Source organism: Leptonotus elevatus, chromosome 21 (genome assembly GCF_054856555.1).
Source record: "Leptonotus elevatus isolate MCC_2025b chromosome 21, RoL_Lele_1.0, whole genome shotgun sequence".
NCBI classification, from domain to species: domain Eukaryota; kingdom Metazoa; phylum Chordata; class Actinopteri; order Syngnathiformes; family Syngnathidae; genus Leptonotus; species Leptonotus elevatus.
Window position 1 is genome coordinate 12,818,779 of NC_141259.1, and position 23,349 is coordinate 12,842,127.

At 41.0% G+C, this 23,349-nt stretch overlaps 3 protein-coding genes across 6 annotated transcripts in view; 1 reads left to right on the plus strand and 2 right to left on the minus strand.

The window, feature by feature from the left end:
• ncoa2 (nuclear receptor coactivator 2) overlaps positions 1-8,900 on the minus strand; it is a 41,508-nt gene extending 32,608 nt beyond the window's left edge. For 2 of the 3 annotated variants that reach the window (XM_086065969.1, XM_086065968.1), the window contains exon 1: positions 8,588-8,900. The gene's annotated coding sequence lies outside the window, so the exon portion shown is untranslated. The remainder of the gene's footprint in view (positions 1-8,587) is intronic. The other variant, XM_086065970.1, reaches the window with a different exon arrangement.
• Positions 8,901-9,861: 961 nt separating this feature from the next.
• The window catches only part of tram1 (translocation associated membrane protein 1), a 47,472-nt gene continuing 33,984 nt past the window's right edge, over positions 9,862-23,349 (minus strand). The window contains exons 1-11 of one of the 2 annotated variants that reach the window (XM_086066087.1): positions 15,619-15,957; positions 14,523-14,586; positions 13,455-13,573; positions 13,271-13,387; positions 12,560-12,618; positions 12,394-12,478; positions 11,593-11,663; positions 11,248-11,352; positions 10,919-11,062; positions 10,666-10,817; positions 9,862-10,560 (exon numbers count right to left, since the gene is read on the minus strand). In XM_086066087.1, coding sequence (XP_085922213.1) covers positions 10,490-10,560; positions 10,666-10,817; positions 10,919-11,062; positions 11,248-11,352; positions 11,593-11,663; positions 12,394-12,478; positions 12,560-12,618; positions 13,271-13,387; positions 13,455-13,573; positions 14,523-14,586; positions 15,619-15,741 — 1,110 coding nt within the window. In that variant the 5' untranslated portion in view covers positions 15,742-15,957 and the 3' untranslated portion in view covers positions 9,862-10,489. Of the gene's footprint in view, positions 10,561-10,665; positions 10,818-10,918; positions 11,063-11,247; positions 11,353-11,592; positions 11,664-12,393; positions 12,479-12,559; positions 12,619-13,270; positions 13,388-13,454; positions 13,574-14,522; positions 14,587-15,618; positions 15,958-23,349 lie in introns of those variants that run through there. The other variant, XM_086066088.1, reaches the window with a different exon arrangement.
• On the plus strand, positions 16,841-20,633 carry xkr9 (XK related 9). The gene is made up of 3 exons (XM_086066086.1): positions 16,841-17,393; positions 17,785-17,999; positions 18,602-20,633. The coding sequence occupies exons 1-3, from the start codon at positions 17,077-17,079 to the stop codon at positions 19,231-19,233; spliced, it is 1,164 nt and encodes a 387-aa protein (XP_085922212.1). The 5' UTR covers positions 16,841-17,076; the 3' UTR covers positions 19,234-20,633.

A 23,349-nucleotide genomic window follows, 5' to 3' on the forward strand; every position in this document is an offset into this window, starting at 1 on the left:
CCTCGATCAATGACTGGAATTGATGGATCATTAATTAATTCCTTCTTTTTGACTCGTGCAACCTGTTCAGACGTAAAACAAAGGATGAAACCATAGCTAGCTAGTAGCGGTTGAAATAGATTCGGCCACCATTGTCCTCTATTTCCACAATTTTCCTATTCTCATCATACCATTCTACCCATTTTTTTTAAAGCTAAATTCTTCCAATTTTGATCACTCTCGCAAAACATTTAGACGGCAAATACGCGAATGTGTCCTCAGCCAGTGCTTTGCTGGGGATAGTGAAATCAGTTTTACGTCCATTTCATTTTTGGTTTTAAAGTAAGCTTCTTCCAGTTATGATTAGCACCAAAATCAGAAAACAAGTACATTGAGCTATTATATATATATTTTTTTATCTTTTTTTGTTTTGTTTTGCTCACTACTACAATTCTTTCAGGCAGCAAGTCAATGTGTCTTTTGTTTGTAGGAGTGAAATCAAGTAGTACTGTCACTATCAAATATTTTTAGAAGCGATTAATCTCGCAATTATTAAATCGATTAATCGGATTCATTTTAATTTTGCACTAAAGTGTATTAAAAGAGCATTTTCCTCCCTGATTACTGTTTATTAACTCATCCACTGGCAGCCATTTTCACTGAAGCAACCCCCTTCACTTCTGGCTGTTTTACTGGATTTTGACAGATTTTGCAAGGCCCACAGAATATTGTGTTTTATTGCTATAAAAACATGGAACGTACCAAAAGAAAGATTAGAGTGTCTTCTTTCATCAGGAAAAAATATATATTTCTATCTGTTTCCGTTTTGCAGCAATTAGCATTAGAATATAGGTAAGTTTCTTCATTATTCACGAATCTGTTTAGAACTGTGTTCAACAACATTATTGTTGTCTGAACATTTTGCACAGGAATTATTTTTGAATAAATAAGACCTTTAAATAAACTTTTGCTGGGTTTCTTAAGATTAAAATAGATGAAAATCGTAAACGTCCTGAATGACTGAAAAAAAAAAAGACAAAAAAAAAATAACTATAGTGGTTCAAGTCCCCGGCTGCGCTCACCACAGTTATCTGCATGTGTAAACAAGGAGGGGGGTTGAGTGCAAAAGCTCGACAAACAAGTCTTTCAGCTCTGAATTTCAACCGAACTTTGTCTCCCGGGGTCTAACAAACTCAGAGGCGCATTCTTGATAACACCCGGCGCTCAGACGCGCTCACTGGAAGGTATTTATAAACGCGTTGACGCCACGCCAGCGGATTTCAACGGCCGCCTCTGATGGAGACACCGACTCGTGCCAGGTGCCGGCACATCTGTTGCTCCGATGGCAGCTGCTTCGGCGGTGACCTCAGTGGCAGTCGACGCCAGTTGTGTGCGGTATCAAGTCAATATAGCGCTGGCACCCCCAAGTTTAACGCAATCCTTTTTGTGAGAGCCAACGTAGCGGTCGACATCGTCACTCCTTCTTGTCTAACGGCAAACAGACAGACTCAAACGCGTCACAGAAGATCCAAATGTAAGTCTCTGTCAATAAAAGTCCAAATACAGGAAGTAGCTGCTCGCTTGTGACCAGTCAGCACCTCGACTGCAGCGCTCTTGCGCACCGTTTACACGCCGGCCGCCATTTAATGCCTGTCACAGTTTGCATGGAATGAGTCCCAGTCGAGGCCCGAGGCTGTACAGTGGCGGGCGTGGGGGGTTGGGAGGCATCAGCTGACACAACTATGTCACTGACTTTATTAGCTATAAAGCCTGAGCCAATCCTCAAGAGTGGGACACAATTGTAAAATATTTAGTTGGAGGTAGGTGGTGGCTTTACGCTTTAACGTGGCGAGGACAACATTTTAGGACATGACTTTAAAACCCCTGGCATGAGCTGATTAGGACCTGACAGAGGAACATGTAATTGGACCAGACAGTGGAAGGAGGGGGGGAGAAAGAAAAAAGAAAAAAGAAAAAAGAAAAAAGCACAGCAACTCTTTCTCTCTCTTGCCATTTAACTCTAGTAAGTCCCATTCTGAAACAGAGTGACAAGCAGGTCAGGTAGTCCCGATGACTAAGACTATTTAACCTTTTACGGGGCAAAGCGATCACAGTCAATGTGGTACTTTGCCATTTTTTTTGTCTTTTCTTTTTGAGAAATAACCGATTTTCAACGGTAGAGATCTGCCTACAGCAGTGACCAGTGTGTTACGCATGCTCCCTCATAGTAGTATGCTACTGAATGACTTCAATTGGATTTCACTTTTTAAGTTAAATACAGTTGCATTTAATCCTTAATAAGTGTTTTAATAGTGACAGACCATTATGTTTTTTTCAAGGCCGATAACTGATTATTAGTAGTCAAGGAAGCCGATAACCGATATTTCAAGCTGGTGTTCATTTGCAGTAAAAGAGAAAATATTAGTCTCAAAAAAGCAACTTTTTCTTTTAATTTTAAACATAAAAAGGATTGCCATATTTGTTTAAAATTTTTAAGAAAAATTGCATTAGCATATGTTGAGCTAATTAAAAACTAAGCAAGTAAATAGTTTCCTTAAGTTTTCTACTGTAAATAAAGTTTTCCAAAATTTCAACATAATGTCTTTTTTTTTTTTTTTACGTATTTATTTTTAAATAAAATGTGTAGGGAGTTCCAAATGTCAGCATCATTTTTATTAAGTGGAAATTGAAATAGATCCTTAAATGAAAAGCTCCGTGGCATGTATCTCACTGAGCGATAAATGCATGCGAATGTAGCTAATTTGGGGTTTTCGTCAATGTTCGTAAAAGGTTTCAGAAGATCTCGGCAGTGAAAAGTGAAATTTTTTAATTTGGGAAGAATTATTATTTACTGTAGAAAACTATAGAAAGCTATGTTTTTTTTTACTTGTTTAAGTTACCATTTGGCTGTTTAAGACGTACTGATAACCATAGGAGATCTCTGAACATTTTGTTGTTATATAGTTAAAAAAAAAAAACTTCTACATTTTGAAAAGTCTGAAAAGTTGTTCAATAAACATACGTCCTAACTTAGACAGTTCAACAAAGAATAGGAAAAAATTAATATCGGCTCTAAATATCGGTTATTGGTCTTCTTGACTACTAATAATCGGCACGGGCTCTGAAAAAAACATATCGGTCTATCTCTACTTCAAATTCAGTAAACAAGTTTAGAAGAGCAAATAATAAAGGCCACCATGTTATGCCGAGCACCGAGTAAATTTTTCATCAAGTCCGGAATAGGACATGAGCAGACGGCGTGTTGATTTATGGATAATATTCACATGGAGCTATATCTCATTAGTGCAGTATGGAAAAAGGACACCAGGAACATGGGTCAGTTGAGCAGACCCCCTGCAGTGGCCAGGAAGAAAAACAAAAAAGAAGAAATGACGTGACGACGCGGGTCAGTGCAGGAACACGGCTGACTCAGCAGAGCGCCGGTGAGTTTTAATCCTGGCAAAAAAAAAAAGAAGGTGCATACAAACTAAACGCACCCGAAAGTGACGCCTGGCATTCCGGCGGCTTCATGACGAGAGGGTGGGAAAACAGGCATTGCCGCGCATACTGCAGCTACCTCGGCCCTGCCTGCCTGCCTGCCGCCAGGTTGTTATTTTGGACGCCGCGGGGCCGAGTTGCACCGGGCCAAGTCCGGCGGACGAGCTGGCCGAATGGGAGTTGTTTTTTTTTCTCGCTCTCTCCCCCTCTGCCTGGTGCCAAGGATTCCTCCCTGTGCCAAGCACATGCTAGCACCCACTAGCGCAAACACACTGAGGCGGAAGCAATCCCGCCTATCATCACAACTACAACTAACACCAAAAATCTTGTTATACAGTAACTGTTGCTTTGTTTGGCTTTTGTTTATTATTTGAGCCCCTTTCATACGCTTGTGGAAGCATTTTTTCTCCTAATTTGGTAGGATGAAATGAAACTTGCTGAGGTGATTTTAAGCCCCTTTCACGCTGCCTAATCAAATGCAGGAAAAAAATGAATGGCGGTTTTAAGTCAAACCACAAATTTGCAGGTTTTGTAAGTCGCATGAAGCTCCGTTAACAACGCTCTACGTGAAAGATACTAATGATATGAAGTGGCGATGGTGGTGTGTGTGTGGAAGGGGTCTTGGAGGTGACATCCCAATTTGCAGGAGTACCAAGTCCCTTTCATACGTCCCTTTTTTCAGTTCTCTGTCCTGTATGGCCGTCAGTTACACTAGGGAGAATAGGAGTCAACCAACAAATTTGTATCAAGCCCCTTACACAATGTCCACCAATACCAGGTTTTTCCCAAGTCACAGTCCTGTGTGAAAGGTACCAAAACTGCACCCTTCCCAAGTGGTAAATTCATTCAGGTAAGAAAACTGCAACAAAAAAAAAAGTTCCGATGGACAGTATGAGAGGGGTTGATACTACGTTTTGACAGCTCAGCAATTTGTGTGAAAGGTATAGATTAGAGTTTGAAGTCAACCTGCAATTTTGCCAGGTTTGGAGGTCGGATCAAGCCCCTTTGGCACCTTTTTCCCAGTTCCAAATGAAAGAGTCTACAATTCATTCAACTTCGGGGGTATCGGGCATACCAAATAGCTCCGATATCTACAGTAGCACACAGCTGCCTCGTTAGCGTCATGTGCCCTCTGCTCAAATCAAAACGGCCGCGGGCACCTTCTTAGCCACGAGCTAGCACATACAGCAATATCATTTAGCTTAGGATCAATACACACTGCATGGCGGCTGACCTACATTGGAGCGCACCGAATCGCAGAGATGCCAGAGTCGGTCGGGTGTCACGTTACCACTTGCCTTTTAGGAACTCAAAATGTAAAAGTATCGTTCCAAAATAAAAGAAGGGAATAACCGGTATCTATCACTGCTCTGTCATGGACAGTCTTCATGGAGCTTCCATTTTTTAAATCTTTCACTGGAGTGCATTTTATATAGCGGGATTGACATCAGCTAAGGAAAGTTGCACCACAACAGTAGAAGACGGAGAAGCCATGCTAAGCTAATAAAAACAAAAACAAAAAACATAAGCCTATTTTTCTCTCTGTTGTCTACAGAGGACAAAATGTATTGTTAAGACAGTCTAATGTTCAAAATTTAAGTAACAGGTGGGGCTACTCAAAACATTGGTGTCAGAAGTGGGATCAATCCGTTTGCTTATTTTACGGTTTCTCTTATTAGTTAAATTTTTTTATTTTTTATTTCTCATTTTATTTTTGAAAGACATTTTGCTTACGTGACTGTGTACTACAAAATTATTTTTCCAGCTTATCATTTTGAAAAACAAAATGGATGACAACTGCAGCTGCTTGCCAAGTTGTGTCAGAAGTGGGATCTGTTAAATGCTAACCACAAAAGTGCTTTTCTTTAATGTAAAGGACAAAATGTTTGAATGACATTTAAGAGAATCAGAGAAAAATGTGTATATTCAGTAAGATATGAAGCCTTAAATATTTTTGTAAGATCAACATGCTGTGGTAACCTGCTGTTAAGTGTACCACTTAAGCACTCCATTTCTACTTATTGGCTTTTGACATTTAACATTAGCATTAGCAATTATCATGGCTACTCCATCTCCATTCCTCCTTCCTCCGCCTTGCTCGGTGTGATTTTTCTCCCCCGGTTATCCACATATGATTGCCACCTGATTTGGACCTTGGGATGTGCCAGCTTCCACACGCGGTTTGTTCTGATGATGCATATCGACTTCATCGCACCCTCCTTAGCAACAAACGACACCCACTCCCGATCCCAGCAGATAGCTAGACGGATGGGCGGCGCGGCTGATTCCAGGTCAGTTCAAACAACACAATGATGGAACGCCTCGGAGCACGGTGGGGCGAAAAAGTCTCGCTCCTCCCCTTTGGTGACGGCGTCCCATCAACCATAACTCACCCCCCCCCCCCACACACACACACCCCCCTCCATCCTGTCGCTACTGTAAGCCTGGCCATTACCCCCGCGGCTCATCCCTCACACCCACCCAGGACCTGTCACACGGCTGTTTCCATGGCAACACCAACGCAGAGACAGCAGGGTGAGGTGCCCGAGCTGATATCAGCGGGAGGGAGGGATGAACGGAAGAAGGAGGGAGGCATCCTGTTGAGAAAACACTGCGGACCTTATACAAGGACTGATGGACGGATAAAGCTAACGCAATAAGACTCACGGCGACTGCTGTTTGTTTACCGCCAAACAGCCATTATGCTATATACTTGCGCTTCCGTCTCATTTATAGTTCTGGGTGTTTTGCAACTGCCAACCATTTTTTTGTTGCGCGTTACTGCCGCCTACAGGACTGGAGTTGACATTTATAGATACAAAGTGTTTTTTGTTTTTTTTGTCAAGCTAATAATTGTATGCACATTTCACAAATTAACCTACAGTGGTGCATTAAGGCCACCTGAGGGCAATATAAAGGCCAATTCATACTTAAGACTCCCTTTTCTGTGTGGATCTATCAGCCAATCATATTGCAGTGGGGGGTGTTCTGCCAAGAGCTCAAGTAAGATTTATATAAATGATAAAGAATGCAGTACATAACCATGATTACTGTAATATTATATGTTGCTGAACTGTTTGCATAATGTAAATAAAATTTCCCCACGTTTTAAAACAGTTAAAACAGCCCTTTTTGTTTTATTGACTGTAGATGAAAGAAAAACATAACATCAAACCGGTAATATTTCTTGATGGCATGATTAAGTCACGCTAGCAGCCGTGGCTAAGATGGCTACATAAAAAAGAAAAAGCTTGCTAGCTCGGTTAGAAAACCGCAAATAGCACCTCGACAGCCACATACATAATCATTGTCCATATTAGCATTAGCTTTACGCTAACAGACTGAGGTGAACCTATGTGGGTAGTTTAAGTGAAAAAGATATATATTTTCATTTTATGTTACGTTGGGCAGTAAACTGTGCAACGCTGTGCAACTTTTGCAGCGCGATCCAGCAAAGACAAAATGTCAGCTTGCACTGGAGAACAAGGGTCACACGATTACAATATCAGTCAGGTGATGCAACAAAGCAGACTAATCATAGGGCAAAGGACACTGACTACTTGCAGGTCATACATTAATATACACATTTGTTTCACATTATCGGGGCAATAAGGGTAAACACTAATTATTTATCCACACAGTAGCCCCGATTTCCTCTCAAATGAATTTGGTGGCGATACGGGCATCTTAACAAACCAACCATTCCAGCGTTTAAATTCCAAGACCCTACTGTACTTCAGCAACGCTTACATCCACCATTTTGCAAGCTGAGCAGAACACCCCCGGCCCCAATTTATATGCCGCGTCGCTGTCCGTCTCCTCTGACTTCCAGTAGTCTGACAGAAGGCCGCGGCTCCTTTACAAGCCGGCAGCTGTGCAACATGTCATGTCAAGGACCTGTGCCAGTGATGTGACAGGAGGCCCGGCGTGTCGTCAGGTGGGCACAGAGAAACCGCTTAACCGGTTCCACGGGATGCATTCCGCCTGCATTAGCGACATTGACAACTCACTGCAAACGACAACGGTGTATGTGTGTGTAGCCTAGACCTAGTCAAGCAGGAGGCCCTCGCGAGTACAGTAATCCCCTGCATATTCACAAATGCACATATTCATGTTTTTTTGTGCTTTCTGACACATGACTAAGATGCTGCCAAAGTCCTGTCTAAATGTAAAGTGGTACAGTAATTGGTGCCAATTAAGTATGTTAAAGCAACAGACCTCAAATGAGACAAACCTATGTCCAGGATGAGCTAAGTTTATCTAGATAGAATCAAATCCTTTGTAAACCATTACTTTTCTGGATAATGTAAAATATATATAAAAAGTTCCTTGATCCATTGTGGTATATTTATAATACAAGCTATTATATCATAGTCAATTACTCGCGTTATTCCGCTATTTTCCTTGAATAACGGAATTAATGCGCACGTCCAATAGAACACTCACAACAAAGCGAAAACGTGAATTACACAGCGAGACCCGTATGACATTTTGCCCTACTTTTACACAAAACCCTTACTCGCTCGCTGTAACTGTTGCCAAACTCGATAACGCGATGCTACTTGACAATTCCGCTCCCCTGACACAATTCGGCTGTGATTTCATCAAGTTCTGCGTTGTGAACAGTAGTGAACAAATATATAGAGGAAAACACATTTCAAACAGGCAAGCCATGATGGAGCTCGTTAGCATGCTAACTACGTTCGCACTGACCCAACTTCGTTTCATACTCGCCCGCTCACTCAGCAAAAAAACAAAACAAAAACAATAATAAGTATATTTGTTGTCCATATAGCGGAGAGCATTAGCGACCGGTTGCTTTTATAAACACGCCGTTGGCAAACATGGCCATAAAGCGCCCGCAAGCTCGCCCTCTTGATGCGTTTTAATTGAGTTGGCGGGGCAAATAAAAGCCCACTATTGACAGAAGCTAACGAGCTAAGCTAAAAAGGAGCCAGAGTACGTAGCACCCAGACGGCCGAGATTGACGAGCTAGTGGCGGTAGTGGTGGTGGTGGAGGAGGAGGTGGTGGTGGTGGTGGGTGGGGGTTTGCTGGGGCTTGCTGGTACCGGGACTCGTCGACGGAAAAAACACAAAAATGCCTGCTTACGTGTTAATGCTTAAGTCGTCCGTCCTCTTCGGAGTTAGATTCCGTGCGTCACGGGCTGAGCTGACCTTCGCGAAGGCGGCGGTGGTACGACGTTAGCGCTGGCTAACTGTGCCGCCATGTTACTGCTGCGAGTCCGCAAGCCACCGCTGAGTGTTTATCTGGCTGGTAGCTAGGCTAGCTTTTTTTTCTCCTCCTCATCCTCCCCCACACCAAAGCGCATCACGGGGCTCCTCCGGCGAGCTACGACCGCCGCCGCACGGTCCACCAGCGACCCCCGTCTCCCTTTAAACGTACTTCGTATTATTCTCTTTTTGTGCTTGTTTTTGAGACGGCTGCTTTATGTTAGCGTACTTTAAATGTGTGTCGAAAGTGCGTTTTAAATAATAAAAAAGGGTCATGTTTAGAAACACATGCGAAAACTAATTACATCACACCGCTGAATAACAATGGTAGGCACTAGTTGAAGTAAAACATATAATCCGCCACACATTTATTATTTAAATGATTAATTTCAGCATTGGGTGTTAAGTTTTACTGACAGAACTGGCAGCACACTTAACTTAATTTGCTGTCAATCATCCGTAAAATAAACATTTTTATGGAAAATTGGGCAACACCGCCACCAAGTGACCATAATAAGAACATGCTTCGATTTGAGCTTTTATCATGACCTCCAGGTGGTAATGTTAAAAAAAACAAAAAAAAAACGTTTTTGTCAAATTCCACTAATTAGAAATATGTTTTAAAGCTTTTCACCAAAAAAGAGCAATAATAATGACCGGAGTAGCCTACTATCAATTAAAAGAGGGGGTGACATTTTGGGTTAAATTGTGCAACACCTTTACCAAGTTAACACATTAAGCACATGTTGAAAAAATTACTAACGACTAACCTTACCGTACAGTAGTTTACCAAGCAATTCCATTTGTGACTATTTCCCCTATTGTACTGCCCCCAGGTGGCTATTTGAGTAAGACGTACATATCCTCTAAAGCAGTTTCCCTTCTCCAACACAGCTGATATATGATCAGCTCATCAGCAAGCTCTGCATAACCCTGATAACGATCCTGTTGATTGGAATCAGCTGGTGTTGGAAAAGGGAAACCTCCAAAACCTGCAGGACTCCGCCCCTCGAGTAGAGTTTGCCCACCTCTACTCTAAAGTAAAAACAAATTACTTGTTGCCAAGGTGAGTTGTCTTCCCGTTCAAGCTATGGGGAGATAAATCTTTTTCAGCAAAGTAAAAAAAAAATTAAAAAAATGAGTCAGCACATCAACAGTCAATCTGGTTTATTTGGCACAATCAAAAACAGGAAAACCGTCTACACTTTTACAACAAATCCCTCTTCTCATAAGCAAGAAATGCAGCATAACACTTCACCTCTCCTCCAACGTCATTAACAACTCATTTAACTGCGACTTAAATGGGCGTCCACATCCAGCCCTGATTGGGTGTTTTGGTTTATTAAAAATTAAAAAAGAAAGAAAGACGGATCTACATCTACCTGCACGCTCCATCTTTGTCGACGTAGTTGTGTTTGCTAGGCTACGAAACGGAGATCCAAAGCTACCACTGGTTAGGATAAAACACTGAAAAGAAAGAAAAGCAACTCGTAAAAATACACTTTTTTTGTGGGCGGGGTGAAAGACTTTGGGGGGCATCAAAATGCACAATTTTAAAAATGACACACCCTGTACAAAACAATCTGTATCAATAGGCACTTGATCTTAAATAAGGTCTCTTTTTTCTTGTAATAAGTTTATTCCGCAATTTGTTGGTTCTTTCCCACCCAAAAAAATGGCACAGCGGCGCGTCCTTTCTGAAGACGCGCGCGCATCCATCCAACGTCCACGTAGGAAACTTCTTGAGGAGCGAGAGGGAAGGGCTTTGAGGGAGCGTCTCTTAAGAGGACTTCTCTTTCCGGGATCTTGGCGAGTCTGCGGCGTGAGAGTGGACGCCGTTGACACCGTTGGCTAAACACACAAAAGGAGAAATGGTTAATGCGACCTACTAAACTTTTTTTTATTTATTATTATATAATTCATAAGTGTGAAAACCCCCTGAAATGTGCACTTCACCTTTATCTTTCTTTGCTTTGCTCTTGGAGGGTCCCTGTTTCTTCTTGATAGTCTGCACGGAGGTGTGCTCCCTCCAGCGGCGCAGCTGGAAGTTGATAAATTTCCACATCATGAAGGCCTGTGTCAGACACACGCCGGCCAGCACAGTGATCCTGGGGAGAAAGAAAAACAGATATATATATATAAAAAAAAAAAATTAAAAACCCACAGACGTCTAAAAGGCTGCTTGATGCAACGCCGACGCCACACTCACCTGACGAAAAGAATGTTAAAGTTTCCTGTGGCCAAATCGAAGCCTTGGTTGTCTGCGTTGGCGAGGCCGAAACCCACCGTGAGGACGGTGAGGGACAACGTGAGGAGACGCCCCAGGACGAATAGGGCGGCCCACACGCTGAAGCTGAAAATAGGAGGAGGATGCATGAATATTATGGAGAAAAAAAAAGACGAAATAAATAATTGTCCATAAAAAAAAGAAAGAAAGTTATAATCAAGTCATAATTTGTGGGGGGCGGGGAATTCTAAAAGTCATCAATTTATGACTATAATCCAAATTTCTGTTGGTGAAAGGGTGCCTGCTCTTACCCCAGTTGTCTGTTCTCGTTACTGAAATAGATGAGGCGGGAAACGTGGAAGAGGAGCTCCACAAAGTAGTGCAGCACCAGCAGGACCAGACCCAGACGGTTCAGACTGGAAAACAAAGAACGTGACAACACGTGGATGAGCGGAAAAAAGCCGAACCAAATTTAATTTAGGGTTGATCAGTGACACATGAAAGGGTGTAAAGGTGTATGCCGACTCATTTTTTTTTTAATGGTGGACACATTTTCTTAAATAATTTAAGTTAGTCTGGTGTTCAAATGCCAGGGTTTTTGTGACCATTCTACTGTATATGCAAAGCAATAATAATAATAATATTAATACTCTTACTTGAGGATGTAAGCGCCTGCGATGTGGACCAGGTAAAGGAAAATGTACACCAGCTGGCGTGGAATGTCCTCCTAGAAATTGTAAACACACACAAAAGGAACGGCAAAAACATTTACAACATGTCCTCACAATTGAGAAGGCTGCGATTCTTTGGGAACAATGCGGCCTACACCGGGGAAGCATGATGGGAAGTCAACATCTGGGTTGACAAAGTCAACATGAACTTAGCAGCCAACTTTTGACTACGTTTTCATGAATGCATAAACAGGCTAAAGACTTTAAGGTATGTTCCGATAAAGTCATGATTTTTTAATTACAAAAAAAAAAAGTCAATGTTATTTTATTATAAAAATGTTATGGGAAAAAACAGCAGTAAATTAAAAAAACAAGTTACATAAAACTGTCACAATGTTACTAAAAACTCATGAGAAAAAAAAGGAGGGAAAAAAGTAATGTTACAATAAAAAATTGTTATGTGAACATTATAATTTTATGTTTAAAAAAAAACAAAAAAAAGTAATAGCACATAAGAATCAAGTCAAACTAATATGAGAGAAATAATTAACCTAAAAAAGTACTGGTATAAGAATATAGACTTAATATTGCCACAAAAAAAGTAATGTTACGATGAAAAATAATTAATTGACTAAAAAGCCATCATATGACAAAAAAAAAAAATTGTCAAAATGTTATGAGAACAAAAAAACTGAAGTTACGATCCAAAAAGTCCATTTTAATAAGAAAAACTTGGACTGAGAGGTTTATTGTGGTGCGTCATAACAATGCTAACAGTTTGCTTACCTTTTTTGTCTTCTGGAAGTAGAGTTCAGGGAGCGCGTGAAGCCAGTAACCAATCTGGCAGATGTAGTAGAACTTCAGCTGCAGCCTGGAAGGGCAATATCAACATTGATAAGTGCAATAACATGATTTTTTTTTTTTATGTTGTTTTAATGAGCTGTCGACTTACGGCATCAGCATGTGTGGGTAACCTTCCCACAGTGAACTGGGATTGGACAGGAAGTTATCCTGTGACACAGAAAAGTGGGCGGGTCAAACATACAAGCTATCCAAAAGAGACTTGTTTGATTATTTTGGATCTTAACTCATTCACTGCCATTGACGGCTATAAACGTCAAAAATCAATTTGAAATATTTCTATTTAACATTTTTTTCTACTTTTGTTAACAATAGTATGAAAACCTAGATTTTTTTATTGTACATTTGGAACAGATATAAAATTTGTCATTAATCGTGAGTTAACTAGTGAAGTCATGCGATTCAATTAAGATTACAAATTTTAGGCGATAATTTTTTTTATTGTAATTAATTGCATGACTTCAATAGTTAACTCACGATTAATCACACATTTTATGTGTTCCAAATGTACAAAAACATTTTTTTCTAGGTTTTCATACTCTTGTTAAGAAAAGTGGAAACAAGTTACACTAATAGAAATAGTTCAAATTAATTAATTCAATTTATTAAAAAAATATATATTACGCCATGAAATTATTAATGTCAATATTACAATAAATAATGATTTTTTTTTTACTATTACTAGAAAGAGTTGTCATATCAAAATGAAAAAAGTCATAATTAATTTTTTTTCTTGAAAAACAGAAAATAAAGGCAAAAAAAAAGAAAAAAAAAGAGAGTGAATAGACAAGGAAGTACTTACAGAGAGGAGGATGCTTGCTCCCCAGCCCGACGAGAACAAGTAGAAAGCGCTGAGCTGGCCCGACTCGTTGAACTTGCTGTGTTTGGTTTTGGAGAAGTGCTTCTTCCGAATGATTTTCTGCGGAGCCACACCATCAATTAGACAACAATGCGGCTCTGCGCCGTGATTTAAGCGGCACACTTACGTCAAGAACGTACTCCTGGATGATGGCGTGCATGATGATGGCTACCAGCATGTAGAAAAAGACGGTGGCCAGGTCTTTGATGCCGTGGTGGAAGTGGTTGACGGCCGTCTCCTCGGGACCTTTTTTCCCAAAAAGAGATCATACACGCTGATTATTTGTCAAGCCGCAAAACGTGCCCAGAGTAAAATGTGCCTAAGTGATGCGTCATAAAATGTTTGCCTTTGATGATCCTGTCGTCACTAACTGCACCTCAGATGCATACCTCATAATCGTTCTCATCTGCTTTGCTAACTCTAATGCATGATCATATGTAGGCCTTCTTGCTCTCTTAAACTTTTGGGGAAAAGCAGCATCAGCTCAGAAGAATCACACTCGCTGCTTGTGTATTTACAGTAAATGTAATAGGGACCAACAAAGAGGGAAAGAAAAAAAGGAGATGGCATCACGCCAGTTGCGAGGAAATTAAATATATGTCCCTGGACAAAATTCGGAATATTGTGAAATAAAATGTAATTTGGAGGTAAAAAAAAAGAAAGAAAAAAAGGAGGCCATTTCCTAAAATTTTATTTTATCTAGGTCCGACCAATTAAATCAGCCAATATTAGATCTTATAAAATCATTTTTTTTGCAGATAAAAAACAAACAAAAAAAACATTAAGACATTACAACATAAGAGAAAAACAATGACATTCAAATCCTGCGCCCCCTCCCGGAAAGGGAGAAAAAAAGTATAACAAATAAATAATACAAATAATAAACCCATATCAGTAATCGCCAGGCCCTAATTTTATCCCAAAAAAAGGCCACAATCTTAAAAAAAACAAAACGTTTGTGTTATTAGAAAAATCCCACTTTCTGCCTGTGTATTTAAATGCATCTTATTCAAGTAGCATCTGTAAATAAGTTACAGTTCTGACAGATAAGAGGCGAATGGAAGCCTGACGCTGCCTGTACGCTATCTAAAAAAACAAATAAAGTGGAACCAAAGTTTGTAATGTTAACCTTGAAATAAGATCCGACAAGCAAATAGGATGTATATATTTTTTATTCACTTTTAATTCAGCTTACCATTTGTTGAGATGGTGACATTGTACTGGACAGTGATGAACAACACTGCAAACTTGGACGTGACCTGTGAATTTGGATACAAGAACAAAAAATTTAACCTACAAATGCCTATAACACAATCACAATATCTTTTTGTTACACATTTTCTCAGTTTCTTTCTCTTTTTGTAACTGCCATTTGTGGACGTCCTGCTGTTTATCGAATGTTGCATTCAAGTCCCACGGGAATCTGGAAGCTCATCAACAAACGAGAATACGTGGAGCCACAAGCAAGTAGCAACCCTGTAATTAACGATGAATTATGATTTTTTCCCCAATTGTTAACTATTATATAATGGTTAAAGTGCATTTTGAGGGGATAAAGTGCCGTTCATTGCTATCGTTTTTACGACGACGCTGCATTCATTTTCCGTAAACTGCGTCGGATAATTCAAAACTATAAAAAAAATTATATTAATGGATTTCGCAAACGTATGGAAGGTACAGTTTAACTATTTAACTACTTTCGGCTGTTATTCTTAAAAAAAAAAAGAAGAAAGAGAGAGAGAGGGGGGGGGGGTGCTGTTCGTCGTTAGACTGAATGATGGCAGCCCTCCTGCAGAATGCCACGTAACACATTCAACGATACGTGCAAACTAACCAGAAGCCGTGTTTTACCTAATCAATCACCACTGCAGATCGATAAGATATCAATAAAATGTAACATACGTGTTTAATTTATTCCCCCTTCCAACACAGTGCTGCGTTCAGGGAACTTAAATGCTTCGTGGCGAAATTGAGCCTGTTGATTCAAAATGTTCACAAACTGCCAAGTACCGATTTAAATAATCGAGATTAAAATTGACATATTTAACTTAATGTCGACTTTTTGTGGGGGTTAAATAGATACAAACGCGAAGCCAGTGTGGAGAATGTTCAAACTTTGTCTCACAAGAGGAAGTAGCACCGCGAAGAAAGGCGAGCAAAGGAGCCGTGCCACGGTCGTTAGCTGGCGGGCAAAGGAGAGCTGAGCCTCCGCCGAGCGGTTGACGGTGCTCCGCCGTGAACCTCCATACACTTATTAGCACCGCCTATCAAAAATGCGTGTCGCCATTTACCTCAAACATGAGCCCGAGGAGGAACACCATAGCAACGCAGGACACAATATCGGCATGGTTCTGGATGACGAATTCGTGGCTCATCACCGGCGGGCTCTTGGTGTTCTTTTTCCGGATACCCATATCCACACGATTCGGCGTTGCTCCTTCGACGGCGGTTTCTCGCGACCTCAAATTTGAGTTGCTTTCTACGTGGAGGCGCTCGGCGGTTCCCCTCCTTTTTCCGAGAAGGCCAGACAGCGATTAAATGGCGTGTCACTCTTGTACTCGAGTGGGAGGGTCCACGCCAGGGAGAGTTTAGGGCGCCGCGCTTGACTCTACACAGGAAACTGCTGCATTTTAAGGTCGCCACCTACCGCGTTGGAGAGGAACTGCGGGTTAAACATTACTACTACTAACAAACAACTTTAGTGTTGATACACAAATAAATGAATGACTCCTGATACAAAATAAATCCTAAATAAATTAGCTGCCACAATCCAACGTCCAATTGAAACACAAAATAAAACAATCTTTGTATTTAGATAAAAACGAAAAAGTACATACAATCACTAATAAATATTTTATTATCATAGTCCATATATAGAAACACAAAGAAACAATAACAAAAAGTACATCACCTACATATCGATTCATTTTTGTAACTTTTATTTTTTTCCCCTCCTGGTAAGGCAACTGAGAGCAGATTCTTATATGCAAAGCCCTTCTGGCTGGAGACAGCAGAGTAAACCAAAGCAAAATACAATAAAAGACAATACAGTACAAATAAATAAATAATATTTTATGCAACTAGTGAGTAACATTTTCTTTTTTTGTGAAAGGGTTTGTCCTTTCTCAGTAATCAGGTGCTTTCAGCTAAAGCCTCTCCCATAAACAACACACTCATCACCCTGGTACGACAATCAAACATTCATACCTGTGAACTTAACTTATTTGACACGCCTATTTTTGACAAAGTATGGAGTATAAAGTACAGATATCGGTTTTCAAATGTAGGAAGTAAAAGTAGTTTTTAATGTCTTGTCTTCTGCTAAATTTGAAAATAAATGAGTCGATTTGTAAAAAAAAAAAAAAAAAAAAAGACGGAAAAGAAAGTACTTATAACTTTTTTTCAAATGTAGGATGTAAGAGTAAAACCGTCAGGACAATAAATACTCAGGGAAAGTACAGATGCCTGAAAAAACGACTTAAGTACAAACGTACTGAATTGAACTTTGTTTCATTTCACCACTGGTGACGTCGTCGAGTTCCAGTCAGTCAGTCAACTGAGGCGCACATGCTCGTGTTGTTACGCAACAACCTTGCTGAACTTCTTTTTGTAAGGTGGAGCTTCTCACAAGATCTCGGCGAGAGCGTTTCTGTCTGGGACTTCCACTTTTGAAGAATGGTTGGCAACGCATCTGAACTGCGAGGCACAAGATTGCCAATTCTGATGCCTTTTGCGAACTAACTCAAGAGATGCTCCCAAGAGACATTCGATACACCAAACTGCGATGGCTTCTAACATTTCTTGGGCTTCTCCTTTACGTCACGGACATCTGGACAGACGTGGGATTGTCCATAAAGTACCTCCTGGATGAACATTACATCTACTCGGCGTTGACGTTCTCCTTCGTCCTGACCGGGCTGCTGGTGACTCAGATTTTCAGTCACGCCTGGTACGAGGATGACCTCGAAGATGCCTTCATAAACCCCCGAGGGCAAGCGAGCGTATTGGGGATGTCGAAGGGCAGACTTGTGGTCCTCCACTTGTGCGGCGCCGGTATTTTCACGAGGTAAGGGCGACGAAATTCCCACATGAGAAATACAGAACGTGCAGCAGTTTGTGTTCGGTATGTAATGCATCGTTCGGTAGTCCGCATGCTATGCAAACTGGTCGAACCACATTGAGATTGCATTTTTTTTTTTTTTAAAGATCTTAAATAGAAAATGTACTTGCAATTCCATTCACAAGGTAAACCTTCTATTCAACTTCAATAACACTGCAGGTCTTAAACGTACAACCTTTCAGACCCTAATCTAAGTCCTTTAGTTTTTCGGGCTTTATCAGTTCAGATATTTTATCTCAAAGTTGTGATATTGTTATAAACAAAGAGTAGTCTAAGACTAATCCAAAGTATGCAACATGATCATGTACTCATCCTGTTTTTTTTTATGTTTTTTTAGATACTACCACCTCCTCAAAAGTGGCTTCAAAGTCGTCTGGCTCGTGACCGGTTCCCTTAACGAGGAAGAGAAGAAGGAAGCGCACCACCGGCTGTTTTGCCAAGCCACCGACCTGAGCATGCTCAAACTCTTCGAGGCGTTCTTGGAGAGCGCCCCCCAACTCCTGGTGCAGATCTACGTAGCGCAAAACCACGGCGAGGTCTTAGTCATGCAGTGTAGGTTTCGGAGATGGTCACGTCCTCTGGGTTGAGTCCAAGGCTTGCCGTGTCCGTAGGGGTGCTTAATGTTGTAGTAGTCAAGAGCAGCCTAAAGACTGGTCACTAGACCCTGTTTTAGGGGGTCTTGTCTTTGAATTCATGGTGTTTTTCCTCTGAAGTCAAGACGGAGATGAATTTCTAGTCTTGATTTAGTCTGAACTTCTAAAAGTCTCTGGTCTTCCGAGTATGGATCAGATCTTGACTTGTCTCAATTCCTCAGAGTCTTGTTCTTGACTTTTGTCTATGGAATTTGCTAAATAAATCTGGTTTCAACTCTTTAGAATCTTGCTCTTGACTTTGTCTTCCGCTGCCTTTGTCGTACTGACTGACTTTGTCTCAACTCAAACTTTTTGGTCTCAACTTGGATTGAAAACATACCCTGGACTTGACTTGGTCTTGGGCTGAACTTGTTTTCAACTCCTCAAAGTCTCGCTCTCAATTTGGTCTCACATTGCCTCGGTTTTGGTCTTGACACCTCAGAATCTAAAATTTACAATTCTAAATTGCAAAACAATCAACAAACTGTGTCTTGACTTGTCTGACTGTCTGCTGTCTTCCAGATGTGTCTATGGTCTTCTCCTGTTTTAACCTCGCCTGGGCCCTGGTGGACTACCGCCGGTGTCTACGCCGGTCGCTTCCCCACATCCAGGAGATGCCCTCCGGCACACCAACCGTCATTTACCTCCTCTACAAACTCTGCACCATTAGCAGCCACATCCTCAGCTACAGCCTCCTTTTGATACTCACCCCCTACTGTGTGATAGCCTTGGTAGCCATTTTGTGGCTGCTGGGGACTTTATGGTCACACCTGCTTCGCACCAACTTCTGCTCCACCAGAATGCATGAGATGGTCTACCGCGGTGTGGTTGGGTTCATCCTGACGTTCACCTTTTTTAACGTCAAAGGAAAGAATACCAGGATAGCCATGGTTGTGTATTATTTCCTCTATACGATTATTAGCGTGACGTCACCAATACTTCTGGCATTATTGAAGCCGGAGGTGCGGACAGCAACGTTCTTCATCGTGATCAGCGGGTTCCTTTTTGTCAGCTCCATACTGGGGGTGGTCTTCCTCGTCTTATACTACCTCCGCCTGCACCCGAGGGAGAAGAGGCGGGAAGCCGACGAAGTGGACGGCAGTGTAAAGCACGCCGAGGCAACAGGCAGGATGAGCAACTTCCTGCAGCCTTAACGGACATTTAGCTAAGATGGTGGACATGCTAAGCCAAGGAACGGCTTTCCACAAACATGGCTGACACCGCTGAATGCAATACTCCGCCAAAATGGCGGCCAAGCTTGAATGAAAATCATCAAAATTTGAAGAGAAGGAACTGGGCTCGTCTTGGTCGTTGAAAGGGTAATTTCATGAAACACGATACTTCACAAAGATGGCGGACATGTTTGATGATGATACCGCCATTGGTGGATGAAACGCTAAGATTGACATTGTCAGTACAAGCTTTGCTGAAAATCTCCACTTACATGGCTGACAAACTATGCTGAAAACACACATGCATATACTGTACATACGTAACGTAAATATACATATTTTTTGTACGCTACTGTTATATATATGTAAATGCCATATTTATTACATTGCAGTTTTACATTTGTATTTATCTGCTCCATACTATTACTACTACTATTTGTTATCTCCTGCCCACGCTGGAAGCTGCTTCAACACAGAGACTGATGCAGCTAATGATTATAAAACGGAGTCAAGTGCAATAAAATGTAATAGGATAATAAATAATAAGGGTTAGCGAATTATTTTATGTAATGCACACCCCGTTTCCAAGTGTCATAATCGGATCTTTTTGCTTTGGAGCAGTTAAAAACTGTCATGCACCAATCGAACACTAGGTGGCAGTATTGTCATTATTATTTTCTTCAAGGTTTTTTTTTGGACTGCCAACTAGGTATAGTCAACACAATGTTCTTTATAGGGATTATTTGTAATGAATGAATTCATATAAACATCCAAGTCAATTTATTGTTGCTAGGTAACCATTACTGCATCTGATCAGGGCTAATTTACCTCGGCTGCTGGAAACCAAAATAGCCCACTTTCTGTTCAATATGAGGCATGGGTCATTGAGACTTTTTTTGTGCATCATGTCGTGCTACACATGTCCAAACAATTTTGTGATGATTGGTGACCGTTTTGGCGGGAGATTTTTTCCCCCTAACTTTCCAGTTTTATAGGTTACTATAAAATGGTCATATACCAACCAGGTCAAATAAGACACCCCCCCCCTCACTCAAAAATAAATAAATAAATAAATAAATAAATAAATAAATAAATAAATAAAATAAAATACGTCTGATTTTGGCAGATTTATCTAGCTGTTGTAAAGTTAAAAAAATACAGTAGGACAAAGTATTGTAGAACAGCCTGAAATGCCTGTCATCCATATTGCTGTAAGTATACTAAGTAAATAAATTAATCTTTAAAACACAATGTCCAGCTCCGTGTTCAGTTCCAAATGAGGTCCTTGATACTTCTGTCTCCTCTCATGACATGATATGGGTATAACTGTCTGACAGCAATTTCAAGATAGGGACTAAAAATGCATCACTAAGAGTTGCTCATATAAGGAGAAAAACGATGACGTCATCCTTTTAAATGATGGATCATCCCCTCCCGCGTACTCCTTTTGTCCCGAATAAATGTAGCCGCGTAAACCTGCCAAAAGTGCTTTTATCGCGGGGTGTGGGGAGGGGGGAGGGGGTCTTTTTGGAACAATTTCCCCTGAGTGACTCACCTGAATAGTTAGCGCCAGTGACATGGAATCACTGGAGTGAAGCATGACCCCGAAAAGGCCAGTCGGGAAAAGTGGTAATGCGTAATTTCTGGCACGGTAATAGCCGCTAATCTCCGGCTCTCATCCCGCCCTGATGTGCCCCAACAAGGAGCTGATCTTTAGGGGGGTTGAAATGAGAAATGCATTAAAAACCATCTCAGTCAGATCAGTTTGGCTCTGATGCTTTCTTGATTTTACTCAAGAGTTTTGCTCTTCGTTACACTCCATAAAGTACTGATTTAAAAACGAGATTTTTCTTTACTTTTTCAAGCTATTACATATGTTGGAAGTCGATGTTCAACCCTTGCACCAAACCACTTTTTCTCCCCGTTTGTTTTTTTTTTGGAGCTGCTGCATCTTATTTTTTCACATCCTGTAGCAACCAATCACAATTTCAGAGGTTCTGCCGGCGTGTGCGGTGCCCCCCCCCCCCACCCCCACAATTTGTACGGGCATAATAAACGCTGCGTGGCGGCCCGTTTTTCATTAAGGCTTCAAAGTCCATCAAAGGCATGATTAATGAAGCCCCGTAATGTTGCATGTCTTTAATTACCGTAATGCACTACCGCTGCAGCAGCACCTTCGATGCATTAGCGACTTGCGCGAGAGTTCCCAGAATTTTTTTTCTTTCTTGTTTTGTTTCTCTGCAACGGCACCGTTAAGGTTTCTTTAATCACGCTGCATTGCACACTGACAAATGAGTCGGGGCAGTGACAGATTGGAGAGTGGAATGAGGGTAATTACATGCAGTGGGCCTCGTGTGTGTGCGTGCGTGTGTGTGTGTCTGATCAGAGCGTGGTATACGGTTCACAGGGTTCTGTAAATAAAGGAAATTATTTCAAGAGCGTCGTAACAAAGTCGGAATTCTGCTCCAGGGTGCATCATGCAGGGGAATAATGTGGGCGACTGCGAGCTACTGGAAAACACGGGTTCAATGCATTGATGGGCACTTATGAGTGGATGCTATGTTGTTTGCTAAAAACATAAATGGTGGCGTAATAATAAAATAAACGGATATGTTTTTTCAGGGCTGATACCAATTATTTGTAGTCAAGGAGGCTGATAACCGATATTTAGAGCTGATATTTATTTTCACTAAAAGTAAATACTGGCATTGAAAACAAAACCTCCAACTCTGAACTTTGCTGATTTCTTTTGCAATATATTGGATTTTTTTTTTATTTTGACTATCCAGTGTCATTAGCATATTTTTAAAAGTTAATTAAAAACTCCTTATTGGTTTCTACAGTACTTTTCCAAAATTTCAAAATAACTCAAATGTTACTTTTTTTCTTCATTTTTACTTATCCTTAGCATTAAAAAAAAACAATTTATAAATATGTCTTTGGGAGCAAATTTGAATAAAACAATTACAATATTAAAGTCATATATACACGCTTGAAGCTGCGGATATTTGAACAGATAATATAACATTACTCAGAGGCATATATTCTTTATCTGCACAAAATGATTGTTACTGCAACGTGCTGAGGAATTGTGACCGTCTCGCTCTCTCTGTCTAATTTATTTCTCAAAAAGTGTTTTTAGAATGTACAATAATATTTATTACGACTGATTTTCTTTATTGAAAAAGACAATACAAAAATTTTTCAAAGAAGGACTCTGCAGAGTTGGGCTCACGTCAAAAAAAAAAAAATCGCCGCGTCGTCATCACTTGCCACTTCCTGTGAAGCAAGCGGGTCATTGGGCGAGTCGTACAGATTAGCGCAAAAACGCAAGGAGACAAACTGCAGACAAAGCAGAACGGATGGCTTCCACCGAGCTGCTCGAGAAAGCAGGACATGACGCCACGGCCAAAACACGCCGGGCTTCTCCTAGCTGGGTTAATCAAGACAAGCTTTCCCCCTCGCTGCCCCCATTTGTGTGTTTGATTGTGGCCCACCACTACATTTTCCGCATGTGTGAAGCCATCGCTCATACGCAATCGTATTTTTTATTTTTTTTTTCATCCGGTCGGCGGGGGGTCGATACATATTCGGCCGCAGTGTAAACAAACGGCAACAGTGGATATCATCAATCATCCTGCGTGGTTCCGGAGTGTGCCCAAAACAAACATGGCTTCTGTTTTCTGTCCATATATATATATATATATGAATGTGTGTGTAGAAGAGTGTGTTTGTGTGTGTGTGGTCTAGAGCAGCGCAGGGGTGTCTAAAATGGGGCTTTGGGGGTGGGTTGGCATCTTTTTTTTTAGTTGACTTTGACAGCAGCTAATCCTAAAGCAGTACATCCAATGGTGTCCCAATACTTTTGCACAGAACTGTGTATATGTATATATATATATATATATTTTTTTTTTTCTTCGGTCGGACTACTCTTGCAGCTTATCACAGCAGGCCTGCAGATCTCCAAGTGCAGCCCGAGATGCCACGGCCGATTAGAGCTCGGGTCCGGCGTCTTTGATGGTTGCCACGCTGAAATTTGTTCTACATTAAGCCGGTGCTAATGTGATTACAGACATTGATCCATTAAATCTACTGTAA